General features: G+C 38.9%; 1 protein-coding gene across 3 annotated transcripts in view; it reads right to left on the bottom strand.

The window, feature by feature from the left end:
- CACNA2D3 (calcium voltage-gated channel auxiliary subunit alpha2delta 3) overlaps positions 1 to 25,023 on the bottom strand; it is a 734,213-nt gene that overhangs the window by 169,357 nt on the left and 539,833 nt on the right. For all 3 annotated transcript variants that reach the window (XM_054035781.1, XM_054035782.1, XM_054035783.1), the window contains exons 15-17: positions 11,534 to 11,605; positions 10,435 to 10,515; positions 5,820 to 5,894 (exon numbers count right to left, since the gene is read on the bottom strand). In XM_054035781.1, coding sequence (XP_053891756.1) covers positions 5,820 to 5,894; positions 10,435 to 10,515; positions 11,534 to 11,605 — 228 coding nt within the window. The remainder of the gene's footprint in view (positions 1 to 5,819; positions 5,895 to 10,434; positions 10,516 to 11,533; positions 11,606 to 25,023) is intronic.

The following is a 25,023-nucleotide window of genomic DNA, read 5'->3' on the forward strand; positions in this document are numbered from 1 at the left end:
TCATTGCATAAACAAAAGTCTCACTGCAGTCAATGAAAGCTTGTCAATATGCAGTGATTACAGGATGCCGATTTTAAAAAAGATTCTTCCAAAAACTGAAAGGAAGATAGACTGAACGTACTGTACTGAGCTCACTCCAGCTGACAGCTTTCAGGCACACTTCCCAACATTTTGATTTTAAAAAGAAGGAAGATTGTATAGGTAATGAGATAAATACACCCAAGATGTACAGTGGTGAGAGGGGTGTTGATGGTAATGTATTCATTTCTCCCATTAAAAAATACTGCCACAACTTAACTCAGGAAGATGGGTAACACCATTTGCCAGACTAATTTAGATTAGGCTCTCTTGTTGGATTTCATTACAATTTGTTCCTTAAAAATCTACTGCATAAAGAATGGATAATATATAATTTATAGTACAGTGTTTGAAGTCAGTAATTTGCAGGAGGAGGATGGGAAGGTGGTATGTGGGTGTGCATGTTTTAAAACTCTTGTAGGGGGGCTTTAAAATATACAAATGTATTGTGTGAAAATATAGGCCACAAAGCGCATTCCATGGGACAAAAAAAATGCTCTTCAGAAGTTATTTAAGAACCAAGGATGAAGTGATGGTTATCTAGAGAGGGTGGTGAACCCTATCAAACAGAAAATCTCGCCTCACCTCCCTCCATTTTTAGAGCATCTTTTCAATTAAAGGAGCCGATGCTATATCCAAGAAAATGAATCACACCTTCAAAAAATATTCACCTCAATACACAAAGAAAAGGGAAATACTGACATGTGATAAGTTCCACAAGAAGGAACACCCCTGCCTCCCCCCAACCTCTAAAAAGTGGATAAGAACAGAATACCAATTATTCCAGCACTGTACCAACAGCAGACAATTAGTAACACAAATGTAACAGAAATGCTTAAATAGCTAGTTAGTGCCTTCTTATTGTCTTTCCTCCAAATCTACAGATGTTGAAAATAAAGAAATTTAAATTCATTTAATAAAGGTATTTAACCTAAGAGTTTTTTCTCATTGTACCTTCTCTTTTATTTCCCCCTTTCCAGTCTCTCTCTCTTCCACTCATTCCATCCATGTACCTCCACTTTTTTTTTTTTTTTAATTTCTGCCTAGTGATTCCTCCTCCCTTGCCTCTTTTGCCATAAGTATTTCCACTGACACCTTTACCTTCCTCTGCAAGGCTCCAAAGAAGATGTGGACTAATATGGTGACACTTAGGGCTTGTCTACAGAGCAGGGTAATGCAGACTACGGAGGTGTGACTTCTAAAGCGCACTAATGTGCTGCGCATTGATTGGTCCATACAGACCTGCTAGTTTGCATTAAAGGTTCCCTGTTGCACTTTACTATAGTGCGGTACTACGTTAAAGAGCACTAGGAACCTTTAGTATGCAACAACTTGGTCTACGTGGACCAATGAATGCTTAGCACATTAGTGTGCTTTAGAAATCACACCCTCTAGTGCACATTACCTACCATGTAGAGAAGCCTTAAGAAAGATGGGAACCAAGGACAGGTGGGAAGTAGGTCACTGTTCTCACACCGCGCCATTTTATCATCTTCAGTGCAGAGTTAAGCTCAGGGTGGGAGGACGTGGTGACACCAAGAGAGCTGAGTCTTATCCCAGATCAGTAGATTCATGGCTTCGACCCCATCCACTCCCTCTTTGCAGTGTGATATGTACACTGGAGAGTGGGTAGTGGAGGTGGTGAGTGGGGAGAGGAGATAATGCTAAAAACGTTCATTAACCCACAGCTTGTCTGTTGTGATGTTCTCAAGTCCATAAATGAAAAATCTGCCAGGGTGCCATGCAATGTGGTACAGCTGACAACACAGTATGTGCATAGCTGTTTCACATTACAGAAGTAGCTGGGTGAAATCCTGGGAGTTCTGCCCCTTACTTCAGTATGGCCAAGATTTCACCCTCAGTCTACATGTGTTAGACAAGAGATCATCATCATTATCACTAATCTATATTGCAGCATTGCCCAAAGACCCCAGTGAGGTTCATTGCCCTATTCTACTAAGTGCTATACATACACACAGAAAAATGCAATCACTGCCTCAAATAGCTTATGGTGTAATTTGAGACAAATATTCAAGAAGAGTGATGAACAAAGGGAGGAAATGGGTGAGGGAGGACACAGACAATGATAATAAGATCATATGGTTATATAGGTCAGCTATGTGCAGAACTTGATGGTTGCAAATTGTTTGAATTTTAAAAAAATATCAACTACCCTGACTGTCATCCAACCTAACCACTATTATTTGGCTGATTTCTAGAGAGAGAGGGCTGGACCACAGTAGTAAAGTATGCAAACCTCTTATTATAGGGTAGAACAGAATTCTTTGGTTCATCGTTACATGTGTATGTGAAATTCTATCAGTTCGACTCCAATAATGAGGAACAAGATCTGTGCTTTATCACTGTACTAGCATTCCTGGCTAAATTCAAACATGTTCTTGCAACTTCCTCAGTTAATAAGGTTTGTTAACTAAAAACAGGTGGAAAAGGAAGACATACAGGAACAATACAGAGGGAAACCCTGTTTATCCAAAATACGTTGCAGAAAATTCTTAAAGACCAATTCACATATATCAAATGCCCTTTAATGCAGCCAAGGCCAATGAAACCAATTAAGTGTTAGTTGCACATGTTAAAGCTGCCTCCCAGGCAGAGTTCACATTCATGCTCAAAACCTGCAAGATTTTTTAAAACAAGATTGAAACCAAAAAACAAACATTGAAGCGAAGTTTTGTCATGGATCAAAAACTGGCTAAGAGTCAGGGAACAAAAAATAGAAATAAAGAGTTTTCATCTTGGTGAACAGCAGAGAGCTTCATGGGTCCAGACTATGTCTGATGCTATTTAACGTATTTATTAGCAATCTGGAAATTGGGTGAGCACTAAGGTAGCAACATCTGCAGATGAGACAAAGTTATTTGGGTTAGTCAAATGCATAGAAGATTAAAGTCCTTCAGGAAGATCTTACCAAGCTAGGTAAATGGGTAACACGATGGCAGATGACATTTAATGTTGGTAAGTGTAAGATAATGCACACCGGAGGAAAAAAATGAAATTATATATACATCTTACAAGTAGAGCCCTGTGCAGATACATAAAAGTGTATCTGCATCCGCTCCGCAAAAACTGTCTGCGGATAGACGCATCTGTGGATGTGGATATTCGCGGATATCTGCAGATTTGCAGGGCTCTAAATAGCTCCACAGGTCACTGTGCAGCAGTGATGCAGGGCTGTGTCAAGTCCCCAACTGCCCCCTGGCTCCAATTCGCCCAAGAGACCTCCTGCCCTGCCACCCGCTCTGCCCCGCCATACCTCCTTTCTCACTCCAGGCAGGAGGCTAGAATTCTGGGTCCTTCTATACAGTGCTGCTCTTCCTGCGGTGGGACACCCCTACGCAGTTACGGTGGCTCTAATGCATGCAGTTATTGCCACCTGCTCATTTAAAGAACAAGCACCTTCAAACTGTGCTTGGCTCATTCCCTTTTGGGAGTTATAGTTTACCTCTTTCCTCAGAGCAAGCTGGGGACTACAACTCCCAGAATGCCCAGCAGGCTGGGTGACAGCTGCTCCATTCAGGTGAATGTGTGCTGCAGAGCCCTGTGCTGATATAAAATTTGTACCTGCATCTGCATTGAGAGCCGCAAAAATGGTCTATGGAAATCCTCATCCACAGATATCCGCAGATACAAAGCAGATACCTGCAGATTTTCACGGCTCTATTTACAAGGTTCTACATTAACTATATCAACTCAGAAAAGGGAACTGGTCAACCCTGTGAACAGCTCAATAAAGATTCTGCTCAGTGTGCAACTGCAGTCAAAAAAGCAAACAAGATGTAAAAATGGGTAAGGACAAGGATGAGGAATAACACAGAAAAAACGATAATGCCATTATATAAATCAATGGGACAGCCTAATCTGAAATACTAGCCACTGCATCTCCAAAACAGATATTGCAGAATCAGAGGAGGTTCAGGGAAGGGCAACAAGAATGAGTAGGAGGATAGAAAAACTCTTGTATGAAGAGAGATTGAAAAGATTAGGATTGTTTCATTTAGCAAGGAGTCAAACATGAGAAGATATGATCAAAGTATATAAAATAATGAATGGTATAGAGAAAGTTGATCAGGAGCTCAGTTCTGTCTGTCTCATAACATGAAGAAAAAAAGGGTATTCAATTAAATTTAACAGGTGGCAAATTAAAAACTGATAAAAGGAAATACATCTTCCAACACAAGGTGTAATTAAACTGTGGAACTCATCGCCGCTGGATGCCATTTAGGTTAATAAGATTTAAAAAGGATTAGACATTTATATGAATAGGAAGAATATTCAGTTATAATAGTTAATATTAACAAAAGATCTAACTCTTATACTTCACAATTTAAGACATCTCTAGATCTACTAAGGATTAAGATGAGACATTCCTGGGGGTAGGGATGGGGCAGATTACAAGACGTCTGCCCACTGCGGGGTTTCTTGCACCTTCTTTTGGATCATCTAGTGCTGCAAATTGTTGAAGACAAGATACTAGACTAGATGAACCATGATACTGACCCACTATAGCAATCCCTGTGTTTACATATATGGTACACACACACACTATCTTGCCACAGATACAGTACAAATTTGAACAACAGATGGAAGTACAAGGTACTTTTAACAGAAAGAGAAATCCTTACTATATAAAAAAAATGTAATGAGCAAATTTCTGTTAGGGTGCCTTTAAAGATACTATAATGTGCATCTTGCTCCTTGCTTAGTTCTCCATTTCTATCCAAAAGCTGCTGAGAAAAAAGCTATTCCATTCACCCATGTAAGTTCCAGTGTTGATCTTTTCATTTGCTTTCCTCCAGTCAAATAATAAATAAGGAAACAATCAACTCAAATACAAATGTTAATTGAGTGTGTAATTCCTAATCCAAATGTTAGACAGACAAAATGTTTGTGCTGACTGAAAATGCAGGATGTGCTAATGACTTCATAAATCATACTTTTCAATAATTCTAATTTATTTATATATGAAATTAGCCATCCAATTAATATTGCTGTTTTCTACTAAAATATTGTTGAAATCAGATATTACCCTAAGTGCCTACTTGAGAAATACATATGGCATCCACATGTGTACTAGAGTGAATTCATTAATACCAGTGCTTTGCTAAGGGTTGATGGTGATGGAACACTTGCATGCACTGTTCCTAAACAATGATGCAATCAAGAACGAAGCTATTCTCCAGGGTATTATGTCGATAAATATTTGCATAATGGGCACTTCTATTTTACTTATTTTGATTAATGTAAACAAGATGACAAAGGAAATAAAGGTGAACTTTGTTGCTATTTTACTAAAAATCCCTTGTGTCCCTATTTTACTATAAAATGTGCTTTTTTGAAAATTCTGTACATATTTTAAATTGAAATCCACTTTAAAATGACAAATAGGGGTTATTACATAGTAATAGAGCATTCCATTTCAGTGTAAAATGCACATAATTATAGCAATTTGGGGGTTTGCCATTCTGTAGAATAGAGGTCTGTATCTTTTAGAGACTAACTTGTATATTTATGTACCATAGAATTATTTGTGTTAACATTTGTTTTTATTATGCTGTAAAATATACTAAACATTTATACTCAACCCTATGCTCAAAAGTGGCATTTTTCACAGGCATGAGGTGGTATATTTTGATCTTCATTACCAATATTATATTCTTCACACATTAAGTAAATATAATAACTATAAATGCATAAAATAAGTCAACAAATAGCTTTCTTACCAATGGTCTGAGTTCTGGATGCGTCAAAATGTATCCATTGTTTGTAATTGCAAAAGCATATCCATGAATACCTAACTGTAAGAATAAATGAGAAAGGCGTATTAATTAGCTTGGTCTCGAGTGAATACTGAAACAAAAAAGCAGCCAAACATTTAGTCATTTACGGCTTAAACCTAGCATTCATAACCCTTATCTCAACACAATATTTCATTAAAATGAATGCAAAGCACCAATCCTTGACATTTTGTGAACTTGGTAAATAGCACAATTTTAAAATGTCACAAATACATTTTGCTATCTCGGATACTTATTCCTACGTACTTGATGTGAACTTTTTAAAAGATTATTTATAAAAGAAAAACATAACAGGTGCGATGTGATACACTATGTGCTAAAATGAAGGGATATTGGAATTTAGTAAACTCACAAATGCACAGGAGGGGCCAGGTTCTGCTTCCCTACTTGTGCAAGTGGCTGCATTAGATCAGTGGAACCACTGAAATCAATGGGACTGCTCCCAAGAGTAGGCTGAACAAGAGGTGACCTTTATCAGTGATATTTACATACAACAGTGTTGAGGATATTTCATTTCCAAATTATTTCAAGTTTACTTCTATATACACAGAACAAGGATTCATTCTAATGCAGAAGTTCATGTAATTTATATTTCTGGATTGAATGGAACTGTGGGAACTCATTTGAGAGCAATGAAATGTTTCATTAGGCCCCCAAGTACAAGTAATCAAAGTTAGCACTGCACTTATTTAAATAACAATCCTACCTTTTGATAATATTCCTATTACACAGTTGGCTATACGCATTGACTACAATAAATGTACTTTCAAATCACTGATATGGTCATTAAAACATCCCTTAGTGTAAACTTGGCACTGATACAGTATCTTTCTGTAGGGGCTGTACATAACTCAATGTTACCATTGTAAAGATCTGTATATAGATTTAGATTATCAATCACTAACTTTTCCACTGAGTTATTTCAGTTTTGAGACACTGTAACGTAACATTTATCTGTAAAATTAACCCACGTGTTACATAATAAAGGAATGTGATTGTGTTCAAATACTTAAGTACACTGCAATCCGTTCCAAACTAGATGTACCCTGGTTTGGCAGTTAGCTTAAATTTCTTATTGTTATTCAACTACTTTTTATAAAAATCACTATCCCCCTATTAAAGCTCTGATTCAACAAATGATCCATCTTAGAAATGAAATAAATGGAGATATCCCATCTCCTAGAACTAGAAGGGACCTTGAAAGGTCATTGAGTCCAGCTCCCTGCCTTCACTAGCAGGACCAAGTACTGATTTTGCCCCAGATCCCCAAGTAGCCCCCTCAAAGATTGAACTCACAACCCTGGGTTTAGTAGGCCAATGCTCAAACCACTGAGCTATCCCTCCCGCCCCGATGCACTGAAGTATATGCTTAAATTCAGGTACATGATTAAAACTTTACTAAACAGAGATGATCTATAGAAAATACTTAAATGCTCTGTTGAATTGGTTCCTAGTACAAAATGATCGGGATAGAAATGTTAACAGTCAAAAGTCAGAGTCATTTCTCACAGTGATAACTAGAATGGCAAGTCTGAAGATTTCTGTAATTTACTGGAAAGATAAAACTCAGGGTGGCATTATAGCTAGATCAGCAAGAGCTCCTATCTGATTGAGATTTATATTGTATTTTGCTCAGAATTATCAGATATTTATTCAATTCTATCTGCCATAGAGAAGGTTGCTTCATGAATTAGCAGTTGCAATAAGGGTAATAGAAGGTGGTAGGCTCTTGGCATCTCTTCATAAAGCAAAAAGAAAACAACTTTGGACATATTTTACCAATTATACTATGACATGTGAACTTGCATCTGGCTAAATATCAGATCTCAAGTATAATTGCCTATATGGTGATAATTGCAGAAAAAATCTAAACAATTAAAGTCTGGTAATGAAATAGATGTGGGTGGTATACATCCTAGAAACAATATTTATCTATTTGAAGTGCTCTGTGCCTTCAAGTGTGGCACTTCGTCATGGTTTGTACCATGCTTGAAGATGTACAATGTTTGCATTTAAAATGTTTCTTCTGTTTTCAGAGACATTGCTGCTTCCAGCAGCATTCCCTGTTAGAAATATTGGGACTCTCTCTCAAACGGATAGATTATTTCAAAAGGGAAGAAACTTTGTATGGCCACTGCAAAGTGACATGTAAGAATGAAATATTAATGAGTCAAATCCCATTTTCTTCATTCAGGACAAATAGGGTGACCAGATCACCACACTAAAATATCGGGACACATTGGGGTGCCATCAGCCCTGCCCACAGTCCACCCCCGCTCCTCCCAGGCTCCGCCCCCACTCTGCCCCAGGTCCCACCCTCTCCCCACTCACCCTCCCCCCCCACCGTACCCTTCCTCATCCCCCAGCCTGCCACTGGCTTACTGCGTCCCTGCTCAGTCCCCCACACACCGCTCGCCTCCCCACCCGCTCACTTGCCCACCCACCACCTGCCTCTTCACCCACCCGCCCACCACTCACCCCTATGGCGCTCACTTCCCCTCTGCCGGGTGGGTGCTCCACCATAATTAAACTGCATGATAATAAAGTGCCTGTTACAATTACCTTCTCTTGTGTTACACAGTGTAGTGTAAAATACCTCCTTGAATCTATTTCTCAGAAAGAGAGACATATTATTTCATAGAATCAGACTGAGCCTTCTCTATGTAATATGGTCAACATAGATAAAACAGAGCTTTTAATCTTTTGCTCCTGAGCACCCCAAAACAAACAACAACAGAAACCAAAACCAAGAAACAGTCCCATGCCTCCTTTCTGGATCACTCTGGACAACACCACCATCCTGCCTTGGGTGACTATGTGTCCCAATTTTATAGAGACAGTCTCGATTTTGGGGTCTTTTTCTTATATAGGCTCCTATTACCTCCCCCCACCCGTCCCAATTTTTCACATTTGCTGTCTGGTCACCCTAATACTGCGGGTCACTTAGGCCTGTAACCTGGACATCATCATCAACTCAGACTAGGTCCTCATATCCAGGCTATGTCAAACTCTTTCAGATTCTTTCTGCGTAACATCTCTAACATATGGTCTTTCGTATTCAGCCATATAGCTAAAACTCTCATCCAGGCTCTCATCATCTTGTGTCTCAATTACTGCAACATCCTTCTCTTGAGTCTTAGCAAACATAATCTTGCCCCACTCATATCCATGCAGAATGCTGCTGCAAAGATAATTTTCCTAGTTCATTATTTTAACCCGTAAGTGACCCTCTCTTTGTATTTATCCACTAGCTTGAACTTCCCCTTCCCTATTGCATCAGACATAAACTACTTGTCTTCTCTTTAAAGGTCCTTCAGGACCTATCCCCACCCAACCTATCAGCTCTCATTCACTATTGAGATGTCATCTCCTGCCTCTGATCAGTTCAGCCTCTATTGCCCATTTTTGTTAATGTTAAACAAGCACTTTTGTGCTTTCTTCCATGCTGCTCCTTATGCTTGGGACCCAGATAGCATGACTGAGTAGGTTCTGAATAAATTCAGTACAACTTAATTGTTACCTGCAGCACCCCTGCTATTCAAATAGTGGGCCTATCTCAAATAGAGGCGTATGGCATCAAATATTGGCCTATTTGTATTGCAAAGAAACTTCCATTAGTGATTATGTTGAAACTATCACATTAATGTTCACTGGTTACCTAAACAGGATTATAATCTAGCACTTCAGAAGTGGAGGACTAGTGAAATAAATATACTGGATCAAACCTAAATGAAAAGTAGTACCACCTTTACATTCAACACTAACCTATTTTACCAAGCTACAAATGATTTATGATTGCCAAGTTTATTTTGCTTGATCTATTTTGTTTATAGCTCTTTTAAAAAGAGTTTTATAAATGTCATCTATACATTTGGAAAACTAAATATAAGGGAATATTTAATGTATACTGAACAGCACAAAAGACAACAGTAAACTGAGTTGGACAGTGTGAAACAAGTCTATAAAAGATGACATTTGCTTTAATTCAAGGACATAGGAGATTTCAGGTCAAGCAGTTCTAGGCAGGCAGGAATTCTGAAAGGAAAGTTAAGGATGGACTGAGTACATCTTTGTCTGGCTTCCACACAAGGATATGCAGGCCTCCAAAATCATTTTCTGGTTAGTATAAGTATGTGATATTCTGTAGCATGGAATTCTAACAATTATTTTATTTAAGTTCACTTATTTATGAACACTTATTGATAGAGGGGACTATAAAAGTGTACAAACTCTAGAATGTTGTGCCCCCACACTGACTAATAGAAATTTGACTTCACCAGTGGGGCTGTGAGAGCTAGTCATTAGCGCAAGAGAATTAGGACTTTTATGGTAACATCAGTCAGTCAGTGGAGTTACAAGGATTAACACAAGTAGAAGTGTGTACAGCATTTTTCCCCTGGGGTCCCATTTCTGATTCTGTCACTAATTTGGATATGTAAACTGGGTGCTATATATCTTGCAATAAATAAATCTAAAATATTATTGTTAATTCAGCCCTATACTCTAAATATACTGAATGCATACTCATATATAAAATTACCTTATATTTTGGAATGGCCTTTAGAAGTTCTTTAACTGGAACGTCTGTGCCAACTACTCCCAAAAGAATCCCTTTGGATCTCTGTTTGAAAAGAAAATGCAGACCACTCAGAAGGATAAACAATCACTGTTGAAACAACGCATGCCATCAATAATTATTTTCACATTGTAAAAATTGTACTGAGGAGTACAGACCGTAACCTAATCTGCCAACTACTTAAAAAGATAAGGGTAGTTTGCAGCTAATGTGGCTGGCCACACACAACATACACCCCCATCCACAGTTGGCCTCCTTTCCTTAGCCTGAAAATGAAATCAAGGAAATGTGCAAACTTTCAGCAGATAAGGAAGGCCTCCCTCAATTAAACTCTTCTACTTATTAAGCATTTAGGGGGGAGGATAGCTCAGTGGTTTGAGTATTGGCCTGCTAAACCTAGGGTTGTGAGTTCTATCCTTGAGGGGGCCATTTAGGGAAGTGGGATAAAAATCTGTCTGGGGATTGGTCCTGCTTTGAGCAGGGGGCTGGACTAAATGACCTTCTGAGGTCCCTTCCAACCCTGATATTCTATGAAATGCTACAGATAAACATGTGACTTTTCTTCTTTTCCAATTTACACTGCTATCTGATACCCGAGAGAGAAAAATTAAACATTATGGGAGAAGTATATGTAATTCTCTTTAATATAGCAGGACGTTAAAATAACAGGTCTGTAAAATACAGCTATTCAAACCACCTATATGAATATTGCTAATGTGCTGGACCTATCTGAGATAAGAAGTTAGTCTGGAGGAGAAAATGTATATAGACTATTTGCTGGAACAAAGCTAATGTAAATGTAAGAAGACACATGGGTCTAATACCACTGCATCAAGTTCATCATCTAGGTGTTTTCTCTTATACATAACACCATTAACTATTTTGGAAACTAGTTTCTACACTATAATTATTTGTGCATAAATATATGTATTATCTGTTTAATTTTATTCTAACAGTAGATGCAAAAGGCAAAATAAATAATAATAAAAAAGTTCTGCAAGTTATTAAATTTCATTGAAGACACCAAAGTATCACATGGTAGAAACACAGTTTGAGTACTTACAGTCTCATTTTGCTTACTAAATACTGGCATGGCAACAGTGGTCATCAAAACCAATCCCTGATCATCAGCAAGCTATATTTGAAAAGAAAAAGATATTACCTATAAGCTACTTCAGTCCATTATTAAATCATAATTATAGAAGCATCCAACTAAGTTTTCTTCTTTTTAAATGAGATCATGCATTTCATCTAAATGGCTTTTGCAACTTTAAAATTTCAATCCAGCCCAGCCCCAACCCATCTCTTCTCTCCCATTGACCAAAGGAGAGTGGGATTGCTTAGGAAATTGTGTCTTCGCACCTTCTTGCTATTTTTTTCTTTTCACAGATGGCACATTTCCCATCTGCATCTTTGTTACAAGACAAATGATGGAGGGGTGTACTTGGCTGTGATTCCACAGGGTGGACTGGCACCTCTTTGGCACCCTGCAGATCTTGAGGGACTTGATCATCATCATATGAACGGAAGTGCGAGTTACTAATTAAAGCAGCATTTTCCCTGCAGGTTTTTTTTTTTTTTTGGGGGGGGGGGGGATTTAAATTAGGTGAGATTATCCCAGCTGTCAAAGGCATCAAGCATCCAGGTACAATGAGGACAGTGGGGCTCAGGTAGACTGAGTTGTGCATATATTTTTCCAAAGGAGGGAGCAGGGGAGCTGATCAGCCTGAGAAAACACCTGGGGAAGCTGCATGGCCAGTTGCAGTTGTGTGGACTATATACAAAACCTCCATCCAATCCCCATGTTGTTGTTGGAACACACCCTCTTTAACTAAATTTCAGTTCAGGGCCATATTTTGGAGAAACTTGGCATCTTTTAGTTTTCACACCCAGCCTGTTTTGAGCACAATCCTTTTCCTACAGGAGCAGCCATGGCTATTGCCTGTTCAGATTTTCCAAATGTAGACGTCACAGTCATTGGTGGCCAGGTCATTTTAAGAGACACATTAGGGGCTAATAAATTTGACTACTGAGATCTCTGATATTTTATTTCTTTTAATTCCCAGTTTGTTGCATGGCTTTCATTCTCCCAAGCTGCCAGCCACTCAATGGGAATGCAAATGGGTTTCAGGACTGAGAAGGTTCACACCAGACAGGAGACACACAGGACCATGGAGATGGGATCACCTCATGCTTTGTTTTTTTAGAGACGCTTACTAGTACCTAGTGTGATCCTTGTCCTATTGGTCAGGAATGATCTAAGTAGAGAAGGGGGAGCCGGGGTCTGGGCTGCTAGCTAGAGTCAAGTGTGATTGTACCAGTGTAAGAAATTATTCTCCTTAGCCAGAGTAGTATGGTCTAGCATGCTGAAATGGTGAGTATGGAGGAGAGCCTCCTTGGTGTCACATTAGACAAGGCCAGAACAAATGTAAATCGAGACATGAAAAAGCATTCAGCTAATTATGGGATGACATCTTGGAGATTTTAGATGATTGCCCAGGGTTACTCAGCTCTGACAGTGTGTATTTGTCAGGCATCCATTCGGATATTTTTACTGTGGACATCCAATTCAGGCTTAAGGGATAGCTGAGAACAATTTGTTTGCTGGGATGCCAACTGATATCTATCTGGTGGTGTTTTGTCCTCTTTAAAATAGGGTGGGAGAGAAATCAGACCAGAGTTTGGCTGAAAGCTTTGGGGAAAGGGGTCCTTAACACCAAGCATATACTAAGGAAGCATAGGGACAATCAATGTCCTGTATTAGTGATATCCATTGGTAGAGACTGCTCGGGGTTGCCCAATGGTTGCTGTAATCTTCTTTATGAGGTTAGAAGCTTGGGCTTATGCTAAGATCTGGGTGGGTGGATGGTTTCAAATGGATGGCTGGCCACTTCCATGATCTTTGGGTCAGGAAATGATTGCATCAAAGCTGGCTGACATTTTGGGAGATCGACTACAATCACTCCTTCCTGTAAAGACTACATGTTTCACCCTTCGTTATTTATTTTATACTAAATATTATTTCTGTATTAAAGTTGAATATTTGTGTCAGAAAATTCATTAGGTTGTGAGGAGTTTTTCTTGGGTGATCCCTGGGCAATGATGTTTTGGTGGAAATACTTTGAAATAGTAGAATGGTAGTCACTGGGTGTTTCCATCAGCACACATTGTGACACAATTAACACTGGAACAGGTAAGTAAATTACAAAGGAAGCCATGATCTAGGAATTTTGCATGGATGTTAAGTCTTTTAATCCTTTTTCATAATAAAATTAATAGTAGTGTGTCATGGTTACTGAAAAACATTAATTGTCTGAACAAACTTGGTAGGAAGTAAAAATGATGTATTCTTTTACCAATAATTAAACTAAACTCCATCCTACATTTATCATAACTGGAACCAACATACATCACTTATATCTACAGAACAGGCTAGGATTCTTTATCTTGTACTATAAGAAGTAGCAAATACTTAATTAGAAATTCATATTTAAAATGTCTTTCTTTGTCACAGATGTAAAAATTTAGATATCAACAACTCTTAAACCAAAATTTAATTACATCCTCACTGAAATGATGCTATTTATTTAAAAACTCGAAGACTACAGTATGATTGCTAATAGCTACTCAGATGCTCAAATTTTGAAAATCCATTTTCCAATAATATAGACAAAACTGCCAACTTCCAATTCCATCAACACGTCCCATGCTCAGAAACAAGCTATGTATGTATGTTAATAAATACATAAATAAAGCATTTAGACTTCCATTACAAAACTACACATCTGTACTTTGTTTTAGATTTCGGATGAAATTTCAATTCCTAAGATGTGTCATGTGCGAAACAAATTGAAACATGGGCAAATGTCTTTTTTCACTATAAAACATGATAAAATACGTTTCTATGCAGACTATAAATAGCAGCTTAGTCACAAATATAAAGGAGAAAAAATTATTTCAGTTATTACAGACAATTATGTTGAATGGCATTCATCTACTAATGTAATTTTCAGTTGTATACAACAGAACATCCCTGGGAATGACTGAAATCCAAGTATGCTGTGTTAATGTGTTATTGTAGCCATGTCGACCCTAGGATATAAGCGAAACAAGGGGGTTGGATGACCTGAAGAAGAGCTCTGTGTAGCTTTAAAGCTTGTCTCTCTCACCAAAAGAAGTTGATCCAATCAAAAATATTACTTCACCCATCTTGTCTCTCTGACATCCAATGGCATGATTTTAACCTGCTGCTATATAGATAGTCTGACCTCAGTTTAACTGTCAATTTTGCCTACCCATTTTCTATTGCCAGTAGTGTCCAATAGTAATATATGCTGGCCATTATTGTATTTTGTAATATTATAATTGTCTATATGTTATAAATTGTGATAATTCAATGTTTAAATATGTATATAATAAATCCCATTTAGTTTGGGACTACTGAGCTTAGAATCAGTAAGGTTTGCATGTTTACAGGATATGACAGGTACATCTGCACAAATGCAAGCCCACATTTTCCTTCATTGTGTGCATGGCCTTTAAAAAGTTAATGCAAAATGTTGCTCACTGACCAAACTTTATTTACAAAGAAGAGAAAAAAGGGCCTATGCCCACCAAAAACTTAAAATCTCAACCCAAATTATCAGGTATAAAAACTCTTTTGTCCTCCAACACCTGGCTTTTTCTCCTGGTTCACATCTCCAAATAGCCCTTCACCTTCCTGAACTTCCTCTATTAGTTCAACCGCTTTACTCATTTTTCAATGCTGAATTAGGCCTTTTCAGACTTTGGAGTCTAGACACTCAGGACCAATCTGCTTCTTAATCCTAGTTTCTCCGATTAGTCACTATGCCAGTGGTTTGCAAACTTTTTGTGCTGAGCCCTCCCTTTGAGTTATAATTTTTGGTTGCACCCTCCACCCCCAACAAAAATAGACACATGCAAAAGAATGCTTGATAGCATACTCATAAACCTAACAGAGACCTTAATACAACTTTAATTATATTATCTACACCTGTACTTTTCGAATACAGATATTTACCAATGGCACAACCAAGGCTTTCTCAGCAGTGGGCTGCTTCTACCTGGCAGCCAGGCTGAACCACTAGGGCAGGGCTAATACCTGCCTCTCTGCCCCTCCCCCCTCAGGTTGTCAGGGTGGGGGAAGGCTCGTGGGATGGTCTCTGAGGGTGGAGCCAGCTATAGGCACTGAGGCTGCCGGGAGTGGAAATCAATGCTGTCCTGGTGGATGTTGTCACTGATCCACAGGCTGGGTGACCTGGTGAGATGAATCAGAGGGTGGAGGTGGCGCTCCCTTCCCGCCCCCATGGGGGATGGCCTGGGCCCTGCCATGTGTAACTGGCATGAGCCACCTAGCATTGCCGCTCACCCCCCTGAACATTCCTCCATGCCCTCTTAGGGGGATGCGCCCCACAGTTTGAAAACCTCTGTGCTATGCTTATTCTCTACCTGTGGCACTATGTAAGTTAACATACATAGGCTCAGAGTGACATTGAAGTTCTGTCTCTTATTATTTGGCAGCATATGAATTACTACATTTTGATTTCCTTCAACTAGGTATACTTCAAATAAAAAAAATATATAAGAAAAGAAACAGTTGGCAATGAGTAAAACACAAATTCCACTGGCAAGCTCAAACACTTGAGGATACGGAGACAGATGTGAGCTGAGAGAAAGGTATGTGCTTGGACGTGTTTTCAAAAACATTTTAGAGTACAATATTTTTGCTATAAAATTAAGTGACAAAACAAGCATAACTCAAATGCTTTTGAACAGTTAGAAGGTTAGGCAAATCAGCAGGATGCAGGATGCTGAGAGCCCCACAACTGGTTAGTAAAATGAGGAAAAATGGGGTCAAGAAATCAAATTTCAGAGTCATTCATGTAATCAGTAAAGCTGGTTCCATAATGTAAAAAAAAATGTCAAATTTTGCAGCTGTTCCCAGAGGGTAACTGGAACTTTCAAAGGGGCCTCGGACATTTGGTACTCAAATCCCATCGACCTTAACTGGGGATTGGACCCCTAACTACCATAGGTCCTTTTGAAAATTCCAGCATACTTTTTTGTTTTAACAAATAGTGGCAAAATTTAGTTGACAAACTATCCACTGAATAATATTTGATCAATTCTAGCAGATAGTGAGGGCAGCTATGCAGCAGTTAAAATAGAGCTGTGTTCTAGGTAGAGCTGATAAGCTTTTCATAATTTTCTTCCATTTCCAAAGAATTTATTCACTGGCTCCAGAAATGGATGTGAACTCCACCCCTATTTCTAACCTACTTGATTCTGAAGAGAAGAAAATAGACAGAAACTGATGTATACAAAAGCTGTAAATTCAAGAGTTATTTTTAAGGCACTGTCAGAGACTTTAGTCAATACTGGACTCAATTCATTGTTAGCCAAGTGGACAATAATTACTGGATCGTTGTGATTTAGGAGATCCCTAAGTAGACATTGCTTTCCTGAAGTGACAGGTCAAATGGAAGAATACTACTAACAATTTACAAAAAAATAATGAAAGGAACACATTCTCTGCTCTGGCCCTCCTTGAGGTATCATAGAGATCAAATGATTTCCTTGAAAGAGGGCAAGAAATATTTACATACATCTGATCCCTGTATCCTGCCATGTGTAGCTTGTTGACAGACTCTTCCACCCATTTGGAGTATGACTTCAGCAGAGCTCCACACAGGTGCAGTAGGTCATCTGCATCTTACATGGTCCAGGATCAGTCTCTGCTTATATGAAATATGGCTCTAAAAAGGAGTTCTGCCCTTTAAAACTCCTCTTTCCCTATAGGTTATTTTCTCACCTGCAGCCTGAAGTCCACAGAATAACAAAGAGTTCCTGAATTAAAAAAAAAAAAAACTCCTTTCCTGAAGGACATGAGGAATTTTAAAGGGAAGGAACAGCAAATGGATGCAGAGAGAAAGGTTCCTAGTAAAGTACCAAGAAGTAAGGTAATATTTTTAAAGTCTATGAATATTTAGGATCCTATTCTTTATGCTAAAAACCACAATAGTGTAACTAAACAACACCCCTCACTGCTGAAATAACCAGTAGTTTCTCCACTAGTATTATAAAATATGTTTAAAAAACAGCAAACACTGTTTTTTATTATGCTAAGAGCTGCATTAAGAAGTTTTATTTGAGAAGCTGCTTTATATGCCGGAACATGGGACTGTTTTGTTCAGTAACCATGGAATGTAAGAAGAAGAAAAATGTTGGACGGTATTTCCGGGAATCACTCAAAGTTTGTAGTCTCCTTTTGATCCACTACCATGAGCTTCAGGCAGTACTAAAAGAAATCAAACAGCTCTGTGGCATATTTATTTTGATTACGTATCGCAACATCTGCACCCTAATTGGTGTCTCCGGTAATAATTTAGAAAACTCTCTACGATTTATTCATGCCCACTTACTTAACAGAGAAATTAACGGACAGAAAGATTAAGGTATTCCGAATATTCCATAGGATTTTATTTTAAAGGAAGAGAGACGTGTGGGAACAGATTCGGCCCCATCCCTGTTCTCAGAGCACAGGTCCTAAGATAGTCTCCAAATCAAACCCTTTCCTGTTCAATTTTATAGGTAAATGAAAAATAACAAACATTCAGCCTATGTGCTGTCCCAAAGACCTCAAGAACCTTCTCTGTCCTACTAGGCAGGGTAAAAAGTACATACCCTATCAGAGTTGGCCTGGCTGCTCCTTCACATGAAGACATGAGTCAAGGGATATGTCTGAGTGCTCATAGACAAACTGACCTGAATGGGTTTGGCCCTCAGTAGCTGAGGTTTGGTTCTGACTAAGCTCTCCCATATTAATATGCAGCAATCCACTAGGCTGGATACCATCCTCCCTTCTAGCAGCACATCCACAGTACAGCTGCTGGGTGTTTGGGAGCTCCTAACCTCTGGCACACTACATCTCTCTCAAGAGTTGGAATGTACGCAGGAACAAGGTTTTTTTTCCCTGCATTCCAGTTTTCTATGTGAACAGCACAATAAGAGGACTTGCCTATATTTGTGAGTTAGCATCTTTTTTGACCCATGTGGTAAGACTGGAGTCTGAGTTTGCTGCTGCTGCTATTCTGCCAGCTATTCCGAGACTTCTTCAGTTTTCCTGTTTTGGTATTACATGTGAATGGGCTGAGTTCCTACTTCAACCTCAACAGAGCACACAGGCCCAGGGTTAGTAACAAAATTCTTCCTGGGGTTTAGCTTTATTAGTAACTCAAAAGCAACAACAAATCTCAGTTTCTTCCTCAAGCCTGGTTTCCATCCAGGATCTCCCTTTACTCCATTATTTCTTTCCTCCCAGCAGGCCATTCCCATCTCACTTAAATCACAGGGAAAATGAACAAGTCACACCTGCCACAATGAGTCAGCCAAATTTCTGCAACTTTAAGGAGTGTTCTAACATTTGCTAAAAGAGCATGTCAAGAGAAGAATCCCACCACTCTGTTACACTGGCCAATTAGCTTAGAAATTGTGAGGCATTCTGGTGTGTGGTCATTTGATAATACTTGAGAAGATAAAAGGATCACCCTTCATTTAAATCCTGTGTAGGAAGAGTTGGTTGGGGTTTTGATTCAGTAAGAATTAAATAAAGGGGAAATGTGCATATATCTACACAAAGGTGGTCCACATATACTGGAAAAAGTTGATTGGGAGAATAGATCTAGATTCTGCTTTAAGTAGTGATGGGCAAACCGCAAAGACTGGGAGGACCTCTTCTGTCCACACATTCAGATGCTTATCTTAAACTCTCTCATGTCTGGCGCTGGAAATTTCACAAGACATCCTATATTTCTTGGTTTTGGCCGGGTCAGGTATATTGTACCATACTCCTAGCTTAACTCATGATGTTTCAGTTTCTGACTGAAACTAAGAATTACAGGGGTATAGTAAGAAAATATACACTTCAGGGCCTGCGTTCAGTTCGTTTAAAGTTCTGGGTGAAGTTTAGCATTGGTTGTTATTTATTTTACACTGGTTTGCTATACCTAATCCTAAAGCACATAAACAACGATGTGGTGGTTTTACAATAGACCAACTATCTCAGGCATATTTTGGTCCCATAATAGCTAGGCTAGTTTGGATGATGGTTAGAAAGCAGAATAATTTAAAAAGGCCACTGCAGAAAATGTATCTTTGTTTTTTATGTGGATCCTGTTTTTTTTTTTTAAGTTATTTTATCACTTCTACGTAAAAATAATCTCCTTGAAGGTTATGGGGAAGCAGAACCAGTGATAGTTGGCTTCTTCTAGAAGGCTATTCTAATCTAGATATTTATGGTGGCATTTTGGGGGGGAAGGTATACAAGGGCCTTGAAGCTGTGGCCCTAATTAAGTAGTGTATCATAATATACTTAGCAAATAATAATACAAGCCCCAAAAATTAAAAAGGGGAAGGATGAAACATGCATTCCTTGGCTTAGAAGTCATTGAATGCTTAGAACCAAGACACACAGTTTAGAGAGGAGAATTTCCATGGCTTATTCTCTCAGATAAATCGCTGAACCTGTTCTACCTAACTATAGCAAAAGTATTATTACTGCGAAATAATACACTTAGATATACTGGATTTACAGTTTTAAGTGCCACATTCTTTTTCTTCTTTGCCTCTGTGATGTTTTGAGGTCCACCCAGACCAGGAAAAAGTTCCGTCACTGCCTGCCCTGTAACTTCAGAGGGCCTTTGTGCTGTGCAGCTATGGTTCTATTCCCTGATAGCAATAGCGTGCCCACAAGCATAAGATCTCACCAGCCTAGTTACACTTTGTAGGGTGAAACCAACAGTATGGCTACACTTGCAAATGTAGAGTGCTTTGAGTTAAACCAGCCTTCCTAGAGCGCAGTAGGGAAAGCGCTGCAGTCTGTCCACACTGACAGCTGCAAGCGCACTGGTGTGGCCACATTTGCAGCGGCCACAGAGAGCAATGCATTGTGGTAGCTATCCCAGCATGCAAGTGGCTGCAACATGCTTTTCAAATGGGAGTGGAGTGGGGTGGAGTGTGACAGGGAGTGTATTGTGTGTATGTGGGGGGAGAGAGAGTGGGTTTTGGGGGGGCTGAGATCATATCAGCATGCTGTCTTGTAAGTTCAGACAGCAGCAAACCTCCCCCACCCCACCTCTCTCTCACACACACAGCATTCCACAGTAATGGTTTGCTTTGATATCCACATTCCTGCAGCGATTCCAAAACAATGACAAAAGTGGCCACTTGACTTAAGGGGATTATGGGACATTTCCGGAGGCCGATCAGAGCACACTTCGTTCACGGTGATGCCCGGGCATTTCACCCGAGGCGCACCAAGCATTATGCTTCTCGCCAAGATGGAGTACCAGAAGCGCTCTAGACATGGAGTCAGAGCGCTCTAAGTGCCTTACCAGTGTGGACGGGTCATGAGTTAGGGCACTCTAATGCGCTCTTTGTTAGGGCGCTTTAATGCACTCTAACTCGCCAGTGTAGTCAAGCCCCAAGTGAGCTGATAACTGGAGGACTGGTTTCACATCTTTGGGGGTGAAAAACCAGAAAGGAATGGTCTGAGTGTCTGGTAATTAAGAACTTGGAAGGGTTATTGGTGTCACCCTGAGAAGTGTAAATAGGCTGGTGAGAACCAAGGTGAGGCCTTATGCTTGTGGGGAGGCTAATGTCAGAATTGAACCATAGCTACGCAGCACAAAGGGCCCCCTGAAGTTATAGAGCAGTTGATGATGGAACCCTTTACTGGTCTGGATGGAGTCCAAAATGTCACAGCTTCCGTAGCCCCATTTCCATCAGCAGTCTCTAATACAATAGTAGGAGTTCAGGAATGATCCCTGCACCTGAAGCAGTGCACTTTCCTTATGTATGTATAGCCAAGGAGGGATGCACTGTCTTGCCCCAAATTCTGACCTAAAACTACCACTGTTTGTAGTTGTTGCTGATAACACATTAATGAGAATAATATTGTATATGTAACAGTTCTAATAAATCTGCCCATTAGAAATGGAGGGGGAGGGTGTGTGCCTGTCTTTTGGGATGTGAGAACAATTAAGTTAAGGACAATAACAAAGTCCAGATTTTTTTCATATGTTCCTTTGATTTTCAAAAGGAATACACAGTACTGTTTCATTTCAACTGCTATTCTGAAGGGGTATTTTTCTATTTCACAAGACATGTACATTTCCTAATTATTATTAACGATTAAAAGAATATGAAGTAAACAATATACAAATAATTTAAATGAAAAGGAACTTTGAAGGGGTAATCCTGTTTTTTTTTTTTTTTTAATATAGTATAATTAGACCTCAGAAGGGGGTGGACGGAAATCAGGTCTTAAAGCTGTATTGCTCGTTGTTTAGTATTTTTCAGAATTTATAGCTTGTTTTTGAGGAAACCATAAGTTACATCAGTATTTTCAGAATATTTTCCACCCACTTTTCTCAAAAGTTTTAATTTTTGAGGGACTTTTTACTTGCACTCATGTATATGAGTTATTAGACTTGTAATAACAAAATATCTGTTCTCTGTTCAAATGACTTACAGAATACATCCATAAAGCCCAAAGCAAAAGATAATATAGTTCAGACGCTAACTGATACTATGCTACTCCTATCCAGCTTTCATTTTCCACTTTATAGAGCTTTTTATAACAGGGCAAAAATAACTATTTCTTGCAACAATTACTATCATTAAAGAGATGCTTAAGATCATTATCAGGTAACGTGCCTCTTGTTATTATAAAAAACCACTTCTAGGAGCACAGGATTTAATGGGTTTGAGAAGAATACCTCCTTACAATTGAAGTGCACTCTTATTGTGCAAGAAGTCTATTGTAGTATTTTTGTACCAGTTGGCATAGCCTTCTAATGAAGAACCTTACATTGAAGATGAACAATATGCATGCATTGATATGTTAAATTAAAGTTAAAACTTGGTTAAATTAACAGTTGTGCAAATGGCTGTGTTGTTTTCCACAACACAACTAAAAATTCAGGAAATCAAGATTCATCTTCACACCAACGTGGACCCACATGGATTACCACCAAAACACACTCTTAAACTCATGTGCTCTACAATAACATTTCTTTTCAATCCCAACATATAAGAAACCACGTCTCAATTCAAATCCTCACAATCACAATGAAACACACAACTTGAACTCTGACTTCAACAAGGTTAAATGAAATTATCTACAAACACGTATATACCAAAAGTCTATAGTATCTTACTTCTAGAGGGGAAAGTATGAAGTTGGAGGTAAGGCTGTGAAACTGGGTATGAATGCGATACATATCAAAAGTAAAACGGGAATGGAAGGCTAGGGATAGCATAGTGGGAAAGGGACTATGGAGGAAGCAGGCTTCTGCAGGGGATATGGGCTATATGGGGCATGGGAGTGAGTGGGGAAGTGTGGGGAGCAGCATATGGGAATTTGACCTGTATATGTGGGAAGATGGGGAGCTTGAGTTAGGGGATTGATCCTAGAGAAAGAGAAGCTCTGCTCTGATGTACCCCCTATGGCTGAGCAGCCATGTGAGGGAAGCATGGGAACATGACTAGGGGTATCATGGAGGTGTGCTGGAGGGCCTTGAGTGAGGCGGAACTGGGGTGTCATAGGAGCTCAGTAAACTATCTCATCACTATCCATGCTGGAAGGGCTCCCCAAAGTGTTATTGCCTCAGCAGTACCTGGCAGCAACCCTATAGGAGACATTTAAAGGCTGATGCCTTGGTGTAGAAGCACTCAGCTTCCCTCCACCTCTAGCCCCGGAACTGCCCTACTTTCACCTAACCCTTCCCCCTATCTGCAGCCCCGTATCTCCTCCACTTCCATATCCTCTTATGGCTCAGCCTGCCTCCTTGATTATCTTGCTTGTACATGCTGCGCAGAGACACCGATACAAGCTGGGAGCATCAGAGAACAGAGGTAGCTAGTGAAACGTGACGGTGCCACTGGCTTTTTTGTTGTATTATATAGACTATTATGGAAAAGGATAATAGCTCTTTTGTGTTTACATTTAAATTGTGACCTGGGATGTTAGGGCAATCTCTGTGTGTGAAGTCTGGAGAGATCGTAGTTCTTTAGTGACAGGAGCTATGGAGAGAATGTCAAAAATGGCTAATTTTTAAATCTTTACTCAGTCAAAGTTACTAAATCACTGACCACAAAAATATTATTGAAAATTAATCACCCCCTGAAGAATGTGTGGTAAAGTTGAAGACTAAATTCAACAATTTATTCTTGTTTTAAGTACAAATCTCAATGTAGACTTACTACAGAGCCACTATGGTGCCTCCTATATATATATCTGAGATTATAAAGGTGAAAACCATTAGCCCCCATGCAGAATAAGAAAAAGGGAAAATCAAATTAACAATAAACCAGGGTCAAATGTAAATATTTACTGAATTATTCTTTTGTATTTAATTTGATTCAATTTCACTTTTATAATTTGAATAAAAATGCTAAAATTGCTAGTCATTCATTTCAGTGAAAATAGCATCGTTGCAAATTTTCAATTTTCTATTCCCAGTGACAGCTTCAACACTTCAAAGTATAAAAAGGTAAATGAGGCGAGGAATGATAAATGATGCTCCAAAATTGCTGAAACATGATAGCACCAAGATAAAAGAGGGCAAAACTCTACTTACACAAGTTAAAGGATAACACAAAAAGAAAAAAGAAAGCTGTCAGGAACTTTGGGAAACAAACATCACCAGACATTTAAAAAAAAAAAAAACATTTGAAGGAGACACAATTCCTTTTATGTGAAAATAGATTAAAAAACCCTAGATGATTTTTAAAAAACCTTTATGTGTTCTTATAACTAGCTACCTCCATTTTTGTGTCTAATTCATACACTTCTGTCTCTTCATACAAGTTAAGTAGAACAAAATATCACAGCAAGAGTAGGACAACAGATTTTGAACCCTGCTGTTTCTGTTCAAGAAAGCAAGTAAAGCTATTTCTAACAGGAAACAAAACACCCTGTTGGGCTATTAAAGAGGAATAGCTTTTTGCTAGTCTATGAAGCCCAAGTGATTCAACTGCTGTTCAAAACTGGTTGGAAGCCGCGGTTCACTTTAACTATGGATTTGAGAAAAATGCCATTTCCCCTCCATACAAACATTTGGCCCAAGAATTTTTTGAAATCCATAACTGAAAACATTTGAAATTTGGCAAAATGATTACATTATAGATTTATTTTTAATTATTGTTATTGGCATTCTTTGGAATGTTCTCTGATGGATCATTCTAACCACACCTCTTTCTCCTTTTTTGTTGGCCAATATTAAAAAGAGAACCTTTACTACCTACAACAGTTAAGTTTATTACTGTATTTGTAGTATTTTCCATTCCCATTTTAGGGAAAACCACAAAAATCTTGGTAAAGACACACGGTACAGTAAATAGATGATTTAAACTGCACCCACTTCATGTCACCTCCAGTCCAGTTTTGAATTCACAATAATTAGTTTCACAGTGCATAGCACAGTAATTTGCACACTAGGTTTTGATTTGTATTTCATTCCCACAGACAAA

Source organism: Malaclemys terrapin, chromosome 7, assembly GCF_027887155.1.
Source record: "Malaclemys terrapin pileata isolate rMalTer1 chromosome 7, rMalTer1.hap1, whole genome shotgun sequence".
Lineage (NCBI taxonomy): Eukaryota > Metazoa > Chordata > Testudines > Emydidae > Malaclemys > Malaclemys terrapin.